Raw genomic sequence first — 14,778 nt, forward strand, 5'->3', positions numbered from 1 at the left:
CTGTCCCCAAAGCCCCATGGCGGGGATCAGCGCTGTCCCCAGGTGGGACGGTCACTGGGAGGGGAGGTGGCCACCCTGACCAGGCTGTATCCGCACCGCTCGTGGGGCGCTGCTCCTTTCCTGGCGGCGCTGGAGCCATTCCTGGGCTGGCAGTTCCCTCTAGAGGATGCTTCTGTCAGCACCAGCAGCGGCTCCGCCAGCGCCGGGCGGGGACAGACACGGCCGGGGCTGTGCGGGACCTGCGCGGGATCCGTGCTGCCCCATCCCTGCCCTCCGGCAAAACCCAGCACCGATCAATGTCCCGGGGCTGCCAGGGCACCGAGGGGCCGGGCACAGCCACCGAACATCGATTCCTGCACGGACAGCTCTGCTGGACTGTGCCAGGCGGGCACGGGGGTTTGGGCAGGGCCAGGGGGGCACAGGGGGTTTGGGCACTGTTTGCAGCACGGCCAGGAGGGCACAGGGGGTTTGGGCACTGCCAGGAGGGCACAGGGGGTTTGGGCACTGCCCCCAGCACAGCCAGGAGGGCACAGGGACGGGAATCGATGCGGCACCGAGGAGACAGCGGAAGGGGATGACCTAAGAGCGGCTAAATTTAGGCAGATGCCAGCGGAGTGAGAACATTTCCCCTGTGGTCGCGGTGTTTACACGGCGAGCGCGGCACCGGCGCGTCCTGCAGCATCCGCTCCGCCTGGCGGGACGGACAAACAGCCGCGGAGCGCCGGCCGCCGCTCCCGGGGCTCGCGGGGAGGAGCGGGACCTGCCCTGCCCTTCCTTTCCCTGCCAGCCGGCCCTCCTGGCACGGCTCAGCATCCGCGGGTGCCAATGCTTCTGCTGGGGCCGGGGCGAGCGGCAGCGCCGGGACCCCCGAGAGGGCGAGGCCAGGGAGCCCCGGGACCCCCGGACGGGGCGAGGTCAGGGAGCTGTGACAGCCCCGGGACCCCCGCACAGGGCGAGGTCGGGGAGCTGTGACAGCCGTGAGTCACGGAGGAGCCGCGGGGCCGGAGGAACGTGCTGCAACAGCCTCCCTGAATCAGCCGGCTGCCGAAACTGCCCCGTCCCCACGCCCACGGCCCGTGGGAGGGTGCCGGCGCCGTGCCCGGGCCCTGCCCCGTGCCCGGTGTGGGAGGCGTCCCTGCCCTGGCACCCTCGGCAGCAGAGGTGCCCGCATCCCAGGGCACGGCTCTGAGCAGCGCTGCAAGGGCACAGCACCCAGCAGTGAGCCCCAGCCCATGGGGAGCAGGGAGGGAGGGCAGCAAAGCACTGCCCGGGCCATGAACAGCCCAGATCTGTCCCCTGAGGGGGGCAAAGGCACCTGCTCACCTGTGCGGGGTCCATGTCCCACTCACCTGTGCGGGGTCCATGTCCTGCTCACCTGTACAGGGGTCCATGTCCTGCTCACCTGTGTGGGGTCCATGTCCTGCTCACCTGTACTGGAGTCCATGTCCTGTGCCACTGGAGCTGCTCTCGTTATCCCGGCCTGGAGCTGCTGCTGAGCCCCGTCTGTGCTGGAGCCTGGCACGTCCCTCCTGTCCCCTGGTGACACGGCTGCCTCCCTGCAGCGAGGCTGGGCTCCAGTCCTGGCCCACTGGTCCGACTGGTTCTCAGGGAGAAAGCAGAGGAGCTGCAGCAGACACGACCGAGGGCACAGCTCTGCGCCCTCCCCACCTGTGTGGGCAGCTCTGCTCTCACACTGCTGCAAGAGGCTGAACTGGGAGCACTGGGAGTACTGGGAGCCCAAGGAGCAGGGACAGCCCGGACACAGGTGTGTGCAGATCAAGGGACAGGGACAGCCTGGACACAGGTGTGCCCAGCTCGAGGGACAGCCTGGACACAGGTGTGCCCAGTTCTGGCAAGGTGCCCGAGTGGCCGTGTCCTCCGAATGCCACCTCCCAGCACCAGGAAGGGGCAGAGGTCCATGCAGAACCCAGGCTGGGTGGCTCAGGGGACAGGGAACAACAGGGGGGACCCTCAGCAGCTGCCCCCCATCAGACACATCCCAGAACGAGGCACTTACAGCCCTACTTGGTCATCTCCTCAAAGTCCCAAACCAGAGATTCTCTTGGGAATCAGCTCCTGGTTGTAGAAGGAGGGAAAGCCTCCTGTGGCTGCAGGGAAAAGTGACAAAAGTGGCTGCAGGGAAAAGTGACAAGTTGTGACCCTTAACAGCTGGGAACTGGGTGGGATCACTCCTTGCCTTGGAGAGGACAGGGATGGGATGGGATGGGATGGGATGGGATGGGATGGGATGGGATGGGGTGGGATGGGGTGGGATGGGATAATGGGATGGGATGGGATGGGATGGGACTGTGTCCGTGGGACTCAGGGATGGTCACTCAGCCCTGGCCAGCCTAGCCTGCCCTCTGCCCGACCCCAGCAGAGCCAGATGCCCGGAAGGCTGTGCCATGCCCAGAGCAGGGAAGGGTGACAGTGGCACTCCAGGAAGCACAGCCCCGGAGGCTTTGGGGCTGTGACACAACACCTGCAAAGCTCAGCTGCAGCCTCAGGGCCTGTGGGTCCCCAAGGAGGACTGGCTGTTCCTGCCGTGGCTCCCTGCCTTCTGTGGCAGAACTGGGATGCTCTGGGGAGGCTGCCAGGACCTGCCAGGTGCACCAAGGCCTGCCCAGCTCCCGCTGCTGCAGCCCGTGAGACGTTTCTCAAGCTGAAATCTGCCACAGCAGCACAGGGCCCTGCATCCCTGGCTGCACATCCCACATCCTCTGGGCATCCCTCACCTCCCAGGGGGGCTGGAATCTCAGTGTGAGTGTGGGGAGGGTGCCCCTTACTGCAGAGCCACAGGTGCCTCCCTGGCCAGGCTGTGCGATGGGCAGGATCCGGCTGGCAGGGCTGGGCTGGCACAGCTCCCTGAGGAGCTGCAGGCCGTGGGTGCTCTGCCACTGGCAGCAGCAGCAGGGCCATTGGGAAAGCTGCATTTCCACGGGAGAAGGGGGTAATTAGCTGCATTTCCATAGGAGAATGGGGTAATTAGCTGCTCGGCACATCCTGCACGCCCAGCACCTCCAGCATGAGTGGCAGAGGGCACCAGCAACCTCCCCGACCCCAGCCCGTTCCCCGGGCACCCTCACCCCCTTGGGTGCTCCCTCCCATCCTGCCGGGCTAAGGCAGACGGCTCCATCCCAGAGGGATTGGTTATTCCTGGATAATGACAGATCCACCACCCTCAGCCATCCCCGAGACCACCCCACAGCTCTCCTACCACCATCCCTGGACAATCGATGAATCACTGACTCTCAACCCTCCAACTATGATTTATTAATCTAGTTACAAAACAACTAATAATGCCCCTGGATAAAAAAGGACGCGCCGTGGTGCCCCCCTTGCAGCCTGTGGTCACCTCCCACGGGCACCCCCTGCCTTCCCTTAACTCCCCAGCCGTGACCCGGCCCCGGCGGGGACACAGAGCCCGAGTGACCCAGAGCACAAACTCTGCTCCTTTCCTCCTCCACCTACTCGAACCTCGCTTTGACAACAGCCCCGCGCAACGCGGAAGAGCCGCACAAAGAGCGGGATGGCCCTGGATCCTCTTATCATCAGGAGGAGCAGGAAAAATCAGTCCGTTCCCTCCTGATAAGCCGCTTGGTGACAGCAGCCCGGCAGGTGAGTCACCTGCGGTGCAGATGCTCGGGAGATTAGCGCAGGTGATGGTGCTGCTGATAGACCGGTGTTGTATTACAATACAAACCAGAATTCCTGTTTCACAACTCCCCCTGTGGGTTTTAAGGAGGGCCGGGGCGGCGCTCCCCCAGTGCGAGCGCGGCGTGGGCACGGAGCGGGCACGGAGCGCAGGGCACGGGCTGCGGAGCACCGCGGGCCGGCTCCAGGGCAGCCGCAGCCTCCGCGGGCCCGCACCGGGCACAGCCGCCGGGATTCTGCGGGCAAAGGACCCCGCCGGAGCTGCACGGACATGGTGAGTCTGTGGCAGCGCTGCCCCCAGCCCCGGGATGGGCACCGGCCCCGGGATGGGCACCAGCCCCACGAATACCCCGTGCCCCCAGCCCGGAGCGGTGCTGAGGGGATGGGGCAGCCCGGAGCCAAGGAGCTGCTGCTCCCCAGCAGCCAAGGAAGGAGGTTTGGAGGTTTTCCCTGTTCCCCACATCCCTCCGTGGCTGGGCACAGTTCTTCGGTGCCAAGGAAGGGTTTTCCCTGCTCCTCACCTGAGCACGGTGCTTGGGTGCCAAGGAAAGTTTTCTCCCTGCTCCTCACCTGGGCACAATGCTTGGGTGCCCCCAGCTCTCTCTCCCACATTTCTGGGGCTGCATTTCCCTTTCCTGGCCCAGGGAACAGACAAGAAAGGCAATGCCCCCCATGCCAAGGAGAACAGCACCTCCTGAAGGGTCTGATCCTACTCCTGGGCACTGCCTGGGGGAGAGCCAGGCCCTCCCAGCCCCAGCACAGCTGCCGGTGCCTCTGCTCAGCACGGGGGACACACCTGTGCAGGTAGAGCCACCAAAGCCCGGGCAGGCCCTCCCTGGCAGGGGGACACTTCCCCAGGAGGGCACAGGGGTATGGCCAGGCTCGCCGGGCACTGCCAACCCCCCAGCAGCAGCAGCACAGCGGCACATCAGCCCTGCAGGGTGGGGAGCTGCCCTGCAGCGCCTGCACACACCCACGGGGTAAATCCCCCAGCCAAGGAGTCACCCTCGCAATCGGATCGCCCTGAGAAGCTCGGCGGGGTGAGGGAACAGCAGCTGCTCCCGAGGGAGGGACAGAGCCCTCAGCACACCCTGCACGGATCCCTGCTCACAGGGGGAAGAGGCTCTGCAGAACTGCACGGCCCCTGCGCTGGCACGGGCACGGCTGGGGCTGGCACGGCCACGGTGCCACGGAGAGCTCCAGGAGAACGCAGCAAGGGAGCTCAATCAGTCACGGTAGCACGGAGCTCTGCAGGAAATAACGCGCCTCACTCCTGCCCTGGCTGTGGATTTAACCAGTGCAGCTCCTGCTCGTGGTGGGGCTGGAGAGGAGTCACGGAGAGGCAGCCCCAAGCCCTGGATCCCTTTGGAACTGAGCAGATTCATGGACTGAAGAAAATGCAAAAAAAAAAACCCAAAACCCAATAACCACCCATCTCATCTGCATCCACACCCGACCTGGTGTCTTGGAAAGTAGCCCGGCAGTGGATGAGGAGATGGGGACAGCTCTGGGTGGTGTCTGATGTGATGGGGACAGCTCTGGGTGGTGTCTGATGTGATGGGGACAGCTCTGGGCAGTGGATGAGGAGATGGGGACCACTCTGGGCAATGTCTGGCGTGATGGGGACAGCCCTGGGCAGTGTCTGACGTGATGGGGACAGCTCTGGGCAGTGGATGGCTTGATGGGGACAGCTCTGGGCAGTGTGGGGACAGCTCTGGGCCCTGTGGGGACAGAGGAACAGCCGTGCTGCTGCAGAGGGCCCTGCAGGATCCATCCCAGCCCGGGCCCGTTCCCACAGGGAACCGTTAGGATCCCATTATCCAGGAGGTGCCCGGCCCAGGCCCAGGTGACACAGGAGGTCAGCATGAGGCAGGACCAGCCCCACGTGCCCTGGGCTGGCAGAGGTTGGGGCAGCATTACAAAACTCCCCAGCCTCGGGAGCTCTTCCCTTCTCTGCAGGGAGGTGGCTCAGGAAGGGCAGCGAGGTGGGAGATGCAGGACCCAGGTTCCCTGCCCACCCTGCCCTCCTGCTCCAGCAGCTCCCTGGCACCACGAAACAGGTTCTGCACCCCAGAGCCCGTGCAGGGGTGGGGAACTGGCACAGGCTGCCCACACTGGGCACGGGTGCCAGCTGAGCCTGGCTTTGGGAGGAAGGCTGCTGGCACTTCCTCAAGGAGCCAGACTCCAGCGTGCTGGGACACGGCCACACGGCACCAGGCAGGAGCCAGCCCTCCCCTGCACAGGTCACTGCTTGTCCCCAAGCCCCAGCCACGCTGCAGGGACACGGCAGGGAGGCGACAGCTCCTGGCTCATGCAGCCAGCCTGCCTTTGTGTGCCAGCCCAGGGATAATGGCTTGGCACTGGCTGTAAACCCTGCTGGAAGGGCGTGTGTGCACGGCTGAGCATGCCCTGACACTGTGACCTGGGCACGGAGGGCTCTCCTCTGACCTTGGCACACAGCCCCAGTGCCCCCACACTGCTGTGCCAGGCCTCTGAGCCCTGGGATGGCACAGGGACCGCTGGTGTGACAAACACACTGCTGTGCCAGGCCTCTGAGCCCTGGGATGGCACAGGGACCGCTGGTGTGACAAACACACTGCTGTGCCAGGCCTCTGAGCCCGGGATGGCACAGGGACCGCTGGTGTGACAAACACACTGCTGTGCCAGGCCTCTGAGCCCTGGGATGGCACAGGGACCGCTGGTGTGACAAACACTGCTGTGCCAGGCCTCTAAGCCCTGGGATGGCACAGGGACCGCTGGTGTGACAAACACACTGCTGTGCCAGGCCTCTGAGCCCGGGATGGCACAGGGACCGCTGGTGTGACAAACACACTGCTGTGCCAGGCCTCTGAGCCCGGGATGGCACAGGGACCGCTGGTGTGACAAACACACTGCTGTGCCAGGCCTCTGAGCCCTGGGATGGCACAGGGACCGCTGGTGTGACAAACACTGCTGTGCCAGGCCTCTAAGCCCTGGGATGGCACAGGGACCGCTGGTGTGACAAACACACTGCTGTGCCAGGCCTCTGAGCCCGGGATGGCACAGGGACCGCTGGTGTGACAAACACACTGCTGTGCCAGGCCTCTGAGCCCGGGATGGCACAGGGACCGCTGGTGTGACAAACACTGCTGTGCCAGGCCTCTGAGCCCGGGATGGCACAGGGACCTCTGCTCTCCTCTGGTGTGACAAACATCTCCAGACTGGGCTGCTCTTGGAGCAAAGGTTCCCAAACCCTCCCGGATTGTGCAACGGGACCTGTGGGTTTATCACAGCGGGTTTAACCTCCCTTACCTGTGCTCGTGCAAAATCCTGCTCTTACCTGTGGTGGCAGAGCCCAGCAGCAGCAGCAGCAGCAGAGAGGAGCTGGCTGGGGCTGGCAGGGAGCAGGCTCAGCGCACCAGGAACTCCTTTCCAGAGGGCTGCTCTGTGGCACGGCACAAGCACGGCTGGAAATCACGGAGCAGACACCGGCAGTGCCCACCTGAGCCTCCCGAGGGGGCTCCAGCCTGCCCACCGAGCATGGACTCACAGCACCTGCCCGCCCATGGCCGGGGTTTCTCGTACGAGGAGCTGCTCCAGGAGGACAATTCTGAGATAACTCCGAGCAGCTCAAGCGGATCGGTGCCTGACTCATCCCCTGTGCAGCCCCGGCTGTGTTTACCCCGTCTCTTAGCAGCGGCACAGCCCTCCCCGCCCTGGGAGCGCAGGTTCCCCTGGCTCGGGCTGGTTCCTCCGGTGTCCCTGCGGCCCGGCAGGAGCACCCGGGCTGTGCCACCCCCTTGTGACCCTGCTGGAGCCACAACCCCGCCGTGGGGACATGCCCTGTGCCACGGCCCCGCAGGCGTGTGTATTTTGACTCAGGGTGTCTCTGCTCACCGGAGAGCGCCTCTTTCGCAACGCCTGTGACTTTTCAAGCCTCAGGTGTGTGAATGACAGTAACTCTGTGCCACTGGGAGCCACTTACTGGAACTGCACAGGTGGTGTCTATGGGAACACGGCGGCGGGTGACCCTGGGTGACCCAGAGCTGGGCGTTGTCACCGCAGCAGCACAAGCCATTCCTGGCAGCTCTGAAGTCACCTCAGGTGAAGGTCGGGGCAGTGTCCCCGCTCATCCCTGCTGCCCTCCCTGGGCTGTGAAGGTTGGGGCAGTATTACAGCGTCCTGAGTGGGTCGCTGCTGGTGAGAGAGAGACGGTGAATCTTGTTTCTTGAATCAGAAGGCTGGATTTATTGATATATGATATATAATACATTATGACAATACTAAATAGAATAAAGAGAGAAGGTTGCAGAGGCTGCTACAGCTAAGAATAGAAAGAAAGAATCTATAACAAAGTTGTGTCCAGGGACTCTGTCCCCAACTTGCGCCTGTGATTGGCCTTTAATTATAAACATGGGAACATGAGCCAGTCAAGGTGCATCCCATTGCATTTCACAGCAGCTGATAACAATTGTTTACATTCTCTTTCTGGGGGCCCTCAGCTTCCCAGAAAATGCAGAAATCTGAAAGAAAGGATTTCTGTGAAAAATATCTGCGACAGGGCAGTGTCTCCACTCATCCCTGCTGCCCTCCCTGGGCTGTGAGCTCACCACGGGGCCAACCACCCTGGCTACAGCTGCCTCTCCAACCTTCCAGCTGCTCTCTGAGTCTCAGCTTGTGACTGTTTTCCTCTCTGCTTTGCAGGACTCAGCCTCGGAGCGGCTCAATGGCAGAGGTAACACGGCTGGGAGCTGGGGGGGATGAGAGGTGCCAGGCTGAGCCTGGCCGTGCAGGGCCATGCCCCTCTGTGTTACAGGTCCCTACACAAGGTGCCAGGCTGACCTGGCCATGCTCCTCTGTGTTTCAGGTCCCTACACGAGACCCAAATCCTCCAGGCCATCAGACTCCTTCAAGCGGGTCGGGATCCTCATCCTGGCCGTGGTGCTCACCCTGGCCTGCCTGGTGGCCATCGGGTTCCTGGGTACAGCTCCTGCCCTCTGCCCCTCCTTGTCCATGGCCAGGGCTTGGCCAGCACAGACCCAGCTCCCTGCCCGGGAGCTGGATCTCAGCACTGAGCCCCCCTCTCCCCACAGTGAAGATTTACCTGGACCACCACTACCTGTTCTGCAAGCAGCCCCTGAAGCTGGTGCCGCTGAAGCAGGTGTGCGATGGGCATCTGGACTGTCTGCAGGGCGAGGACGAGGCCAACTGTCCCCAGTGGTTCTCCGAGGGGCCACCAGCCTGGGGTGAGTGCAGGACACCCCAACACAGCTCGGGGGGCCGGGCTGCTGCGTCCATCCCACGCCAAAGCTGACTGTGTGTCTGCCTGCAGCCCGCGTGTCCAAAGACAGATCCATCCTGCAGGTGCTCCAGAGCCACACGGGCACCTGGTCCTGTGTGTGCCATGACCACTTCACCCCGGCGCTGGCCAGAGCTGCCTGTGAGCAGATGGGCTACAGCAGGTACCTGGCTGCTTGCCCTGCTTCCCCTTTCCTAAAAGCTGCTCTGGAGTGGGGCTCTGCTGCTCTGTGAAGCACTCAGAGTTCTGCACTAATGGTTTCAGCCTGTCCCCAGCACGCAGAGCACTCTGTGGGTGCCCAGGAGCTGGCTCGGAGCCTGGCAGCCTCCTGTGAGAGCAGAGTGCTGTGCCCAGCTCTGTCCCAGCCCGTGGGCACCCTGCCCGGTCCCTGCCCTGCCTCCATGTCCCCCACCTGCAGCCCTGCCCTCCCCAGAGCAGCCCAGGGTGCCAACACAGCTCGCCTGGGTGGCGAGGCTCGTCCCTTTTAAGATGGCTTCTGGTGTTTGAGCCACTGCAGGAGCCCAGACTGAGTCAAACCTGGCATTCACCAGGTCCCAAATGCAACAGCAAGGAGCCCCCTGAGTTCTCCCAGAGCTACCTGCTCACTCCTCTGTATAGCAGGGAATTCTCTCCCCTCCCTGTTCCTGGGCTGTGACATCCCCACTTTGGCACCCCTGTCCCACAGAAGCCCCTTTTTCCTATGGGATCCAGGCTCTTGATGTGCTGAGGCACCAGTGTCTGTGTTCCCCCACACCTGAAGCCCTGTCCCCCCATGTCTCCCAGCACCCCAACTTTCCAGGGCGTGGAGGTGAGCGCAGGGCAGCCTCTGCCTCCCCGCGAGGTCGTGCTGAGCAATGGGAGCCTCCAGGTGCTTGAGCCAGGCAGGTGAGTGGGGACGGTATGCGCCCCATCAGGAGCCTGTGGTGGTGCCTGGCAGAGGAGCCAAACCAGCTCTCTTCCTTCCTCCTGCAGGAAATGCCTCTCGGGGCTGGTTGTGTCACTCTTTTGTTCCGGTAAGTACCACCGTGGTGCCCAGCCCTTGTGGGCACTGGGGCCTCTCTCCTGGCACGGCCCCGTGGGAATGTGGCTCCATCCCAAGCCCGTTCCGCGGTGTTTGCACGAGGAAAGATGGATTTAATTACTGCTTACCTCGTTACGCCAGCACAAACCTCCCAGCAACGAAACACCTAAGGGAGGCTTACCCAGCTTTACCTTTACCGGCAAATTACCCTGATTAAACTAATTATCAGTTTAATTATCTGGGGGGCTGCAGCAGGTAGGGGGCGGATGGACCCCCTTCCAGCAGGCCTGGGGACGAGGGGTGACAGCAGCGCTGTGGGGATGAGGCACCGTGGGCACGCTGCTGTCCCCGCGCTTGCCGTGTCCTCATGTCCCCACAGACTGCGGGCAGAGCGTGCGCACCCCGCGGGTGCTGGGGGGCAGCCCGGCCGCCATCGAGGCGTGGCCTTGGCAGGTGAGCCTGCAGTACAGGAAGGAGCACATCTGCGGGGGCAGCATCATCGGGCCCGGCTGGGTGCTGACGGCCGCGCACTGCTTCAAGTGAGTGAGCACCGCCCGCGGCTCTGGGTGCTGCTGGACCTCCTGCCAGCCTAGGCCTGCTCCTCCCATCAGCCATGCCGAGCTTAGCAGCGCACTCCATCCTATGGTCAGGCTGAGCTTCCAATCCAAAATGCACCCTGATTGGGGCGCTACGGGCAGGAGCTCAATATCTCCTGTGAGGTCACCCTAGCAATTATCCTCCTCTCCGTTGTCCTCCTCAGCGGTAACTGCACCCTCAGCACTCTGGCAATCACCCAGGAACCTCTGTACCTTATTTTCTCTATAATATGGTACCTCTCTATGCTCGCTGAGACCAACCGACCAACGGGGCTGGCAGGGGGCTCTGGGGCTGGCAGGGGGCTCTGGGGCTGGCAGGGGGCTCTGGGGCTGTCCCCGTGGGTGACAGCAGCGCTCTCTGTGCACAGGAACAACCCCATCATCCAGAGCTGGCGTGTGAAGGCCGGCTCGGACCTGCTGTCGGGCGCTGCCACCATCGCCGTGGAGAAGGTGTTCCTGGCCGAGGTGACCCCCGCGTCCCCCAAGGACAACGACATCGCCCTGGTGAAGCTGCGCTCCCCCGTGCACGACTCAGGTGCGCCCGGCAGAGCCCTGCCCTGGGCAGGGGTCACAATGTTGGCACTGAGCATCGGGCTGGGGTGGCGATGCACAGTGTGGCACCGAGTGGGTGCCCAGCTGGTGGCTGTCCCCAGCCAGCCCGGGCCCCCCTCCCATCTCCTTCCCAGACAGCACCAGGCCCATCTGCCTGCCCTACTTTGATGAGGAGCTGGTGCCGGGCACCCCCCTGTGGGTGATTGGCTGGGGCTACACAGAGGAGCACGGTGAGTGGCACAGCCCGGGGGTGGCAGGGACGAGGCAGAGCCCCCAGCAGGAGCAGAGGGTCCCTCTGAGAGGCCGTGTGTCCCCCAGGGAAGCTGTCGGAGCGCCTGCAGCAGGCTGAGGTGGAGCTCATCGACGCGCAGAGCTGTAACCTGGCCGCCTACCACGGCGATGTCACCGACAGGATGCTGTGTGCCGGGCTGCCCCAGGGCGGCGTGGACACCTGCCAGGTGTGGGGCAGGGCTGGGCAAGGGGCTGGGTGGGTTCACACCCATCTGTGCCACAGCTTCTGGGAGGGAAGAGCTGCTCTGGGCACGGCTGTGGCTCTGTGGGGCCATCCTGAGGGTCTGTCCTTGCCAGGGGGACAGCGGCGGGCCCCTGCTGTACTCGGGAGGGCACTGGCAGGTCGTGGGCATCGTCAGCTGGGGTCAGGGCTGCGGCACCCCCAGCACACCTGGAGTCTACACCAGCGTCCGTGCCTACCTGGACTGGATCTACGCCGTGCGCAGGGTGAGTGCTGTACTGCAGCTCCCTTCGCTGAGCTGCCCCCAAGGGACACTCCTGCTGCTTTGCTCTTGTTCTGGCCGCCCTTCCAGAGCCCTCAATGCCCTCTGTGCCTCTCTCTGCCCGCAGTCAGAGCTCTGAGACCTGCCGGAACAGGTCGCTCCTCGTCCCCAGCCTCCCCTCCCACCCTCTGCCCTGGCTCTGGCAGCAGCAGGGCCAGGGATCTCCAGCCATGGAAGGGGAGCAAGGCTCCCAACGCCTCGTGGCAGCTGTGATTGAGGGTGCCAGAGCCCAGCCAAGGAGGCAAAGGGTGACTCGGATGGCAGCCACTGATCCTGTGAAGGAATCTCTCTGGCCCGAGCTCCCTTCCGGAGGAGGATTAATTTATTGCCCTGTGCTGACCCCGCTGTGGCAGGATGGCTCCTGGGGGGCCAGGCTGCTGTCAGCTCGCTCCTGTTGTACAGAAAGAAATTATGTTTGTTCTCCACACCCTCCCCCTATCCCCATTAAAGGAAAGGATTTGTTTTTCACTCAGCCTCCCAAGCCTTCCTCCTGCTTCCTCGCGGGATTATTTTACTCAGCCGCCCCCCCAGACCTAAACAAACACCCACAGCAACCCCAAACACCGTCGAGTTTCTCTAGTAAACGTAAACTTTATTTCATTCAAGGCAAAGCTAACTAAACCTCTACAGTGCAAAGATGTGCTGTAAGTCATCACAGAGCCCGGCGCGCAGCCCCCTGTGCTTACCCCCAGCTTCCCCCACGCAGCTCTACCTGTGCTTGGACACACACACGTGTCTGTGGCAGCACACACCCCCAGGGTGCCCCTGCAGCCCCCCCAAAGCCCTGGGGACAGCAGGGACCCCGCTGGTGCTGGCACAAGCCCCCAGGGCAGCCCGCTCCCCCGGAGCACCCGTGTGATCACGGGGTCGCATTCCCAAAAGTGCTTTTGTGGCCGTTTCCCAGCGAGCCACAGGAGTAATCCGTAGCAGGCTTCACAGAGCTTGGGAAAGCTCCATGGAGGCTCCCAGACCGTCCTGCACGGCTCGATGAAAAGGCCAGGATCGAAGCTTTATTACTGTAGTAACCCATGCATAGTGCAGCATTGCATATCCGGCGGGAAGTGGAGCCGCGTCCACGCGCCGGCTAAAAAATGCCCAACAGGTCAGGACAGCTAAAAATAGTCTTTAAAAAACTCCCTCCGTCGCCTCCTCGCTGTCCTCCCCCGCGGGAGGGCTCCTCCAGGGCGGGCCGGGGTCTCTCGGGGTGGCTGGGAGGTCTCGGGCTCCTCCCAGGTGGCGCTGGTGGTGTCACAACACCTGGCGCATCACAACACCTGGCACAGGGCACAACACCTGGCACGTCAAACACCTGGCGCATCACAACACCTGGCACGTCACAACACCTGGCACGTCACAACACCTGGCACAGGGCACAACACCTGGCACGTCACAACACCTGGTGCAGGGCACAACACCTGGCGCATCACAACACCTGGCACGTCACAACACCTGGCGCAGGGCACAACACCTGGCGCATCACAACACCTGGTGTGTCACAACACCTGGCACAGGGCACAACACCTGGCACAGGGCACAACACCTGGTGCATCACAACACCTGGTGCATCACAACACCTGGCGTGTCACAACACCTGGTGCATCACAACACCTGGCACAGGGCACAACACCTGGCACAGGGTGGCACCTTCCACCAGGGGCTGTGCAGAGCCGGGCAGGGTGCCCCGTCCCTCCTCAGAGGTAGCTCAGACTGTCCCCAGCGTGCAGGTGGGGACACTGAAGCACAGATTGGGTCCTACAGACCCTCAGGGAGAGCATCAGGTCCTGACTCCCACTTGCCTGTCTTATCAAGAGCCAAGGGACTGTCCCCTGTCCCCCAGAGCCTGTCCCCTGTCCTGAGCACACCGCCCTGCTCCAATGGGTGTCCCCAGGCCCAGCCTGAGGTGACCAGCCCGCTGTGCTCCAGCATCTCCAGAGAAAGTAGCACCCAGCCTTTCCTTGTCACCTTGGCCACCAAATCCTCACCTGCTCCCACTCCAGCACCTCTGCCAGGGCGCCCCACAGCAAGCCATGGCTCTGCTGAGAATCCCAATTTACTGTGGGGCCAGGGGAGCTGCCTGTCCTGCAGCATCACTGCCAGACACCCACAAATTGGAGAAATAATAAGGGGACAAATCATTTTTTAAAGAAAATTGTCAAGCTCAGATGTAGCTCGCCCACTTTGTGTCTCACGTCCTGTGAGTCCACTCACCCCTCAGAGCCAAGGAAACCTCACACCCACCCCGTGAGGTAGAGCAGTATTTTTGTCCCCATTTTACAGACGGGGAAACTGAGGCATGGAGAGGCAGAGCAACTTGCCCAGGGTTGCCCAGCGGGTCGGTGGCACAGCCCCAGCCCGGCTCCCCTGGCCTGGGCTCGGCCGTGCTCCCTCCCTGCCACGGTGAAAGGGAAACACAATTGGCTGCTTTCCCCTGGAATCTCACACAGAAACATCCACGTAACGAGCTCAGCCTTGGCACCGGCATCAAAAGCACCGAGCTCCAGAGAGAGGGGAGGGAGCAGTACCAAGCTGGGGGGCTGCCTGGGGAGAAGCCCCCTGCCCCCAGGGATGCCCCGGGACACGGGCACCTGCCCAGCCGTGCCCTGGGAGGGAGGCACCGAGGCACAGCCAGGGCCCTGTCGCTGATTTGGTTCTCCAGTGTGCTTATCACAGCCCTGCATCCTCCTGCACCACGCCATCTGCACGGCCGGCTCTGAGCATCCTGCTCCAGAAACCTTCAGGATGCAGCAGCAGCCGCTCCCAGCCACCCCAGCTCAGCACCCAGCGGGCCCCGGTGCCAGCACCCGGCCCCGGGCACGGCACCCACCCTGCCCGTGCCCCTGCCCTGCCCGGCACCCTCTTGCCTGTGCTCAACCCAGCAGCCTC

The 14,778-nt window shown here is 63.2% G+C and overlaps 1 protein-coding gene across 1 annotated transcript; it reads left to right on the forward strand.

The window, feature by feature from the left end:
- Positions 1–3,662: 3,662 nt before the first annotated feature.
- TMPRSS4 (transmembrane serine protease 4) lies at positions 3,663–11,974 on the forward strand. Its single transcript, XM_054291402.1, has 14 exons — positions 3,663–3,928; positions 4,299–4,458; positions 8,338–8,368; positions 8,501–8,614; positions 8,727–8,879; positions 8,966–9,095; positions 9,716–9,817; positions 9,905–9,945; positions 10,333–10,492; positions 10,918–11,084; positions 11,236–11,331; positions 11,420–11,559; positions 11,690–11,839; positions 11,963–11,974. The coding sequence occupies exons 1-14, from the start codon at positions 3,663–3,665 to the stop codon at positions 11,972–11,974; spliced, it is 1,722 nt and encodes a 573-aa protein (XP_054147377.1).
- The last annotated feature ends 2,804 nt before the right edge of the window (positions 11,975–14,778 follow it).

This window comes from Melozone crissalis, unplaced genomic scaffold (assembly GCF_028551555.1).
Source record: "Melozone crissalis strain CALT ecotype California unplaced genomic scaffold, PUWL_Pcris_2 ptg000092l_1, whole genome shotgun sequence".
Lineage (NCBI taxonomy): Eukaryota > Metazoa > Chordata > Aves > Passeriformes > Passerellidae > Melozone > Melozone crissalis.

Coding starts and splice junctions, on each gene's coding strand:
- TMPRSS4 (XM_054291402.1), top strand. CDS start 3,663: ATGGTGCTGCTGATAGACCGGTGTTGTATTACAATACAAACCAGAATT. Junction 4,459..8,337: donor CGGGGGACACACCTGTGCAG/GTAGAGCCACCA, acceptor TCTGCTTTGCAG/GACTCAGCCTCGGAGCGGCT. Junction 10,493..10,917: donor ACGGCCGCGCACTGCTTCAA/GTGAGTGAGCAC, acceptor CTCTGTGCACAG/GAACAACCCCATCATCCAGA.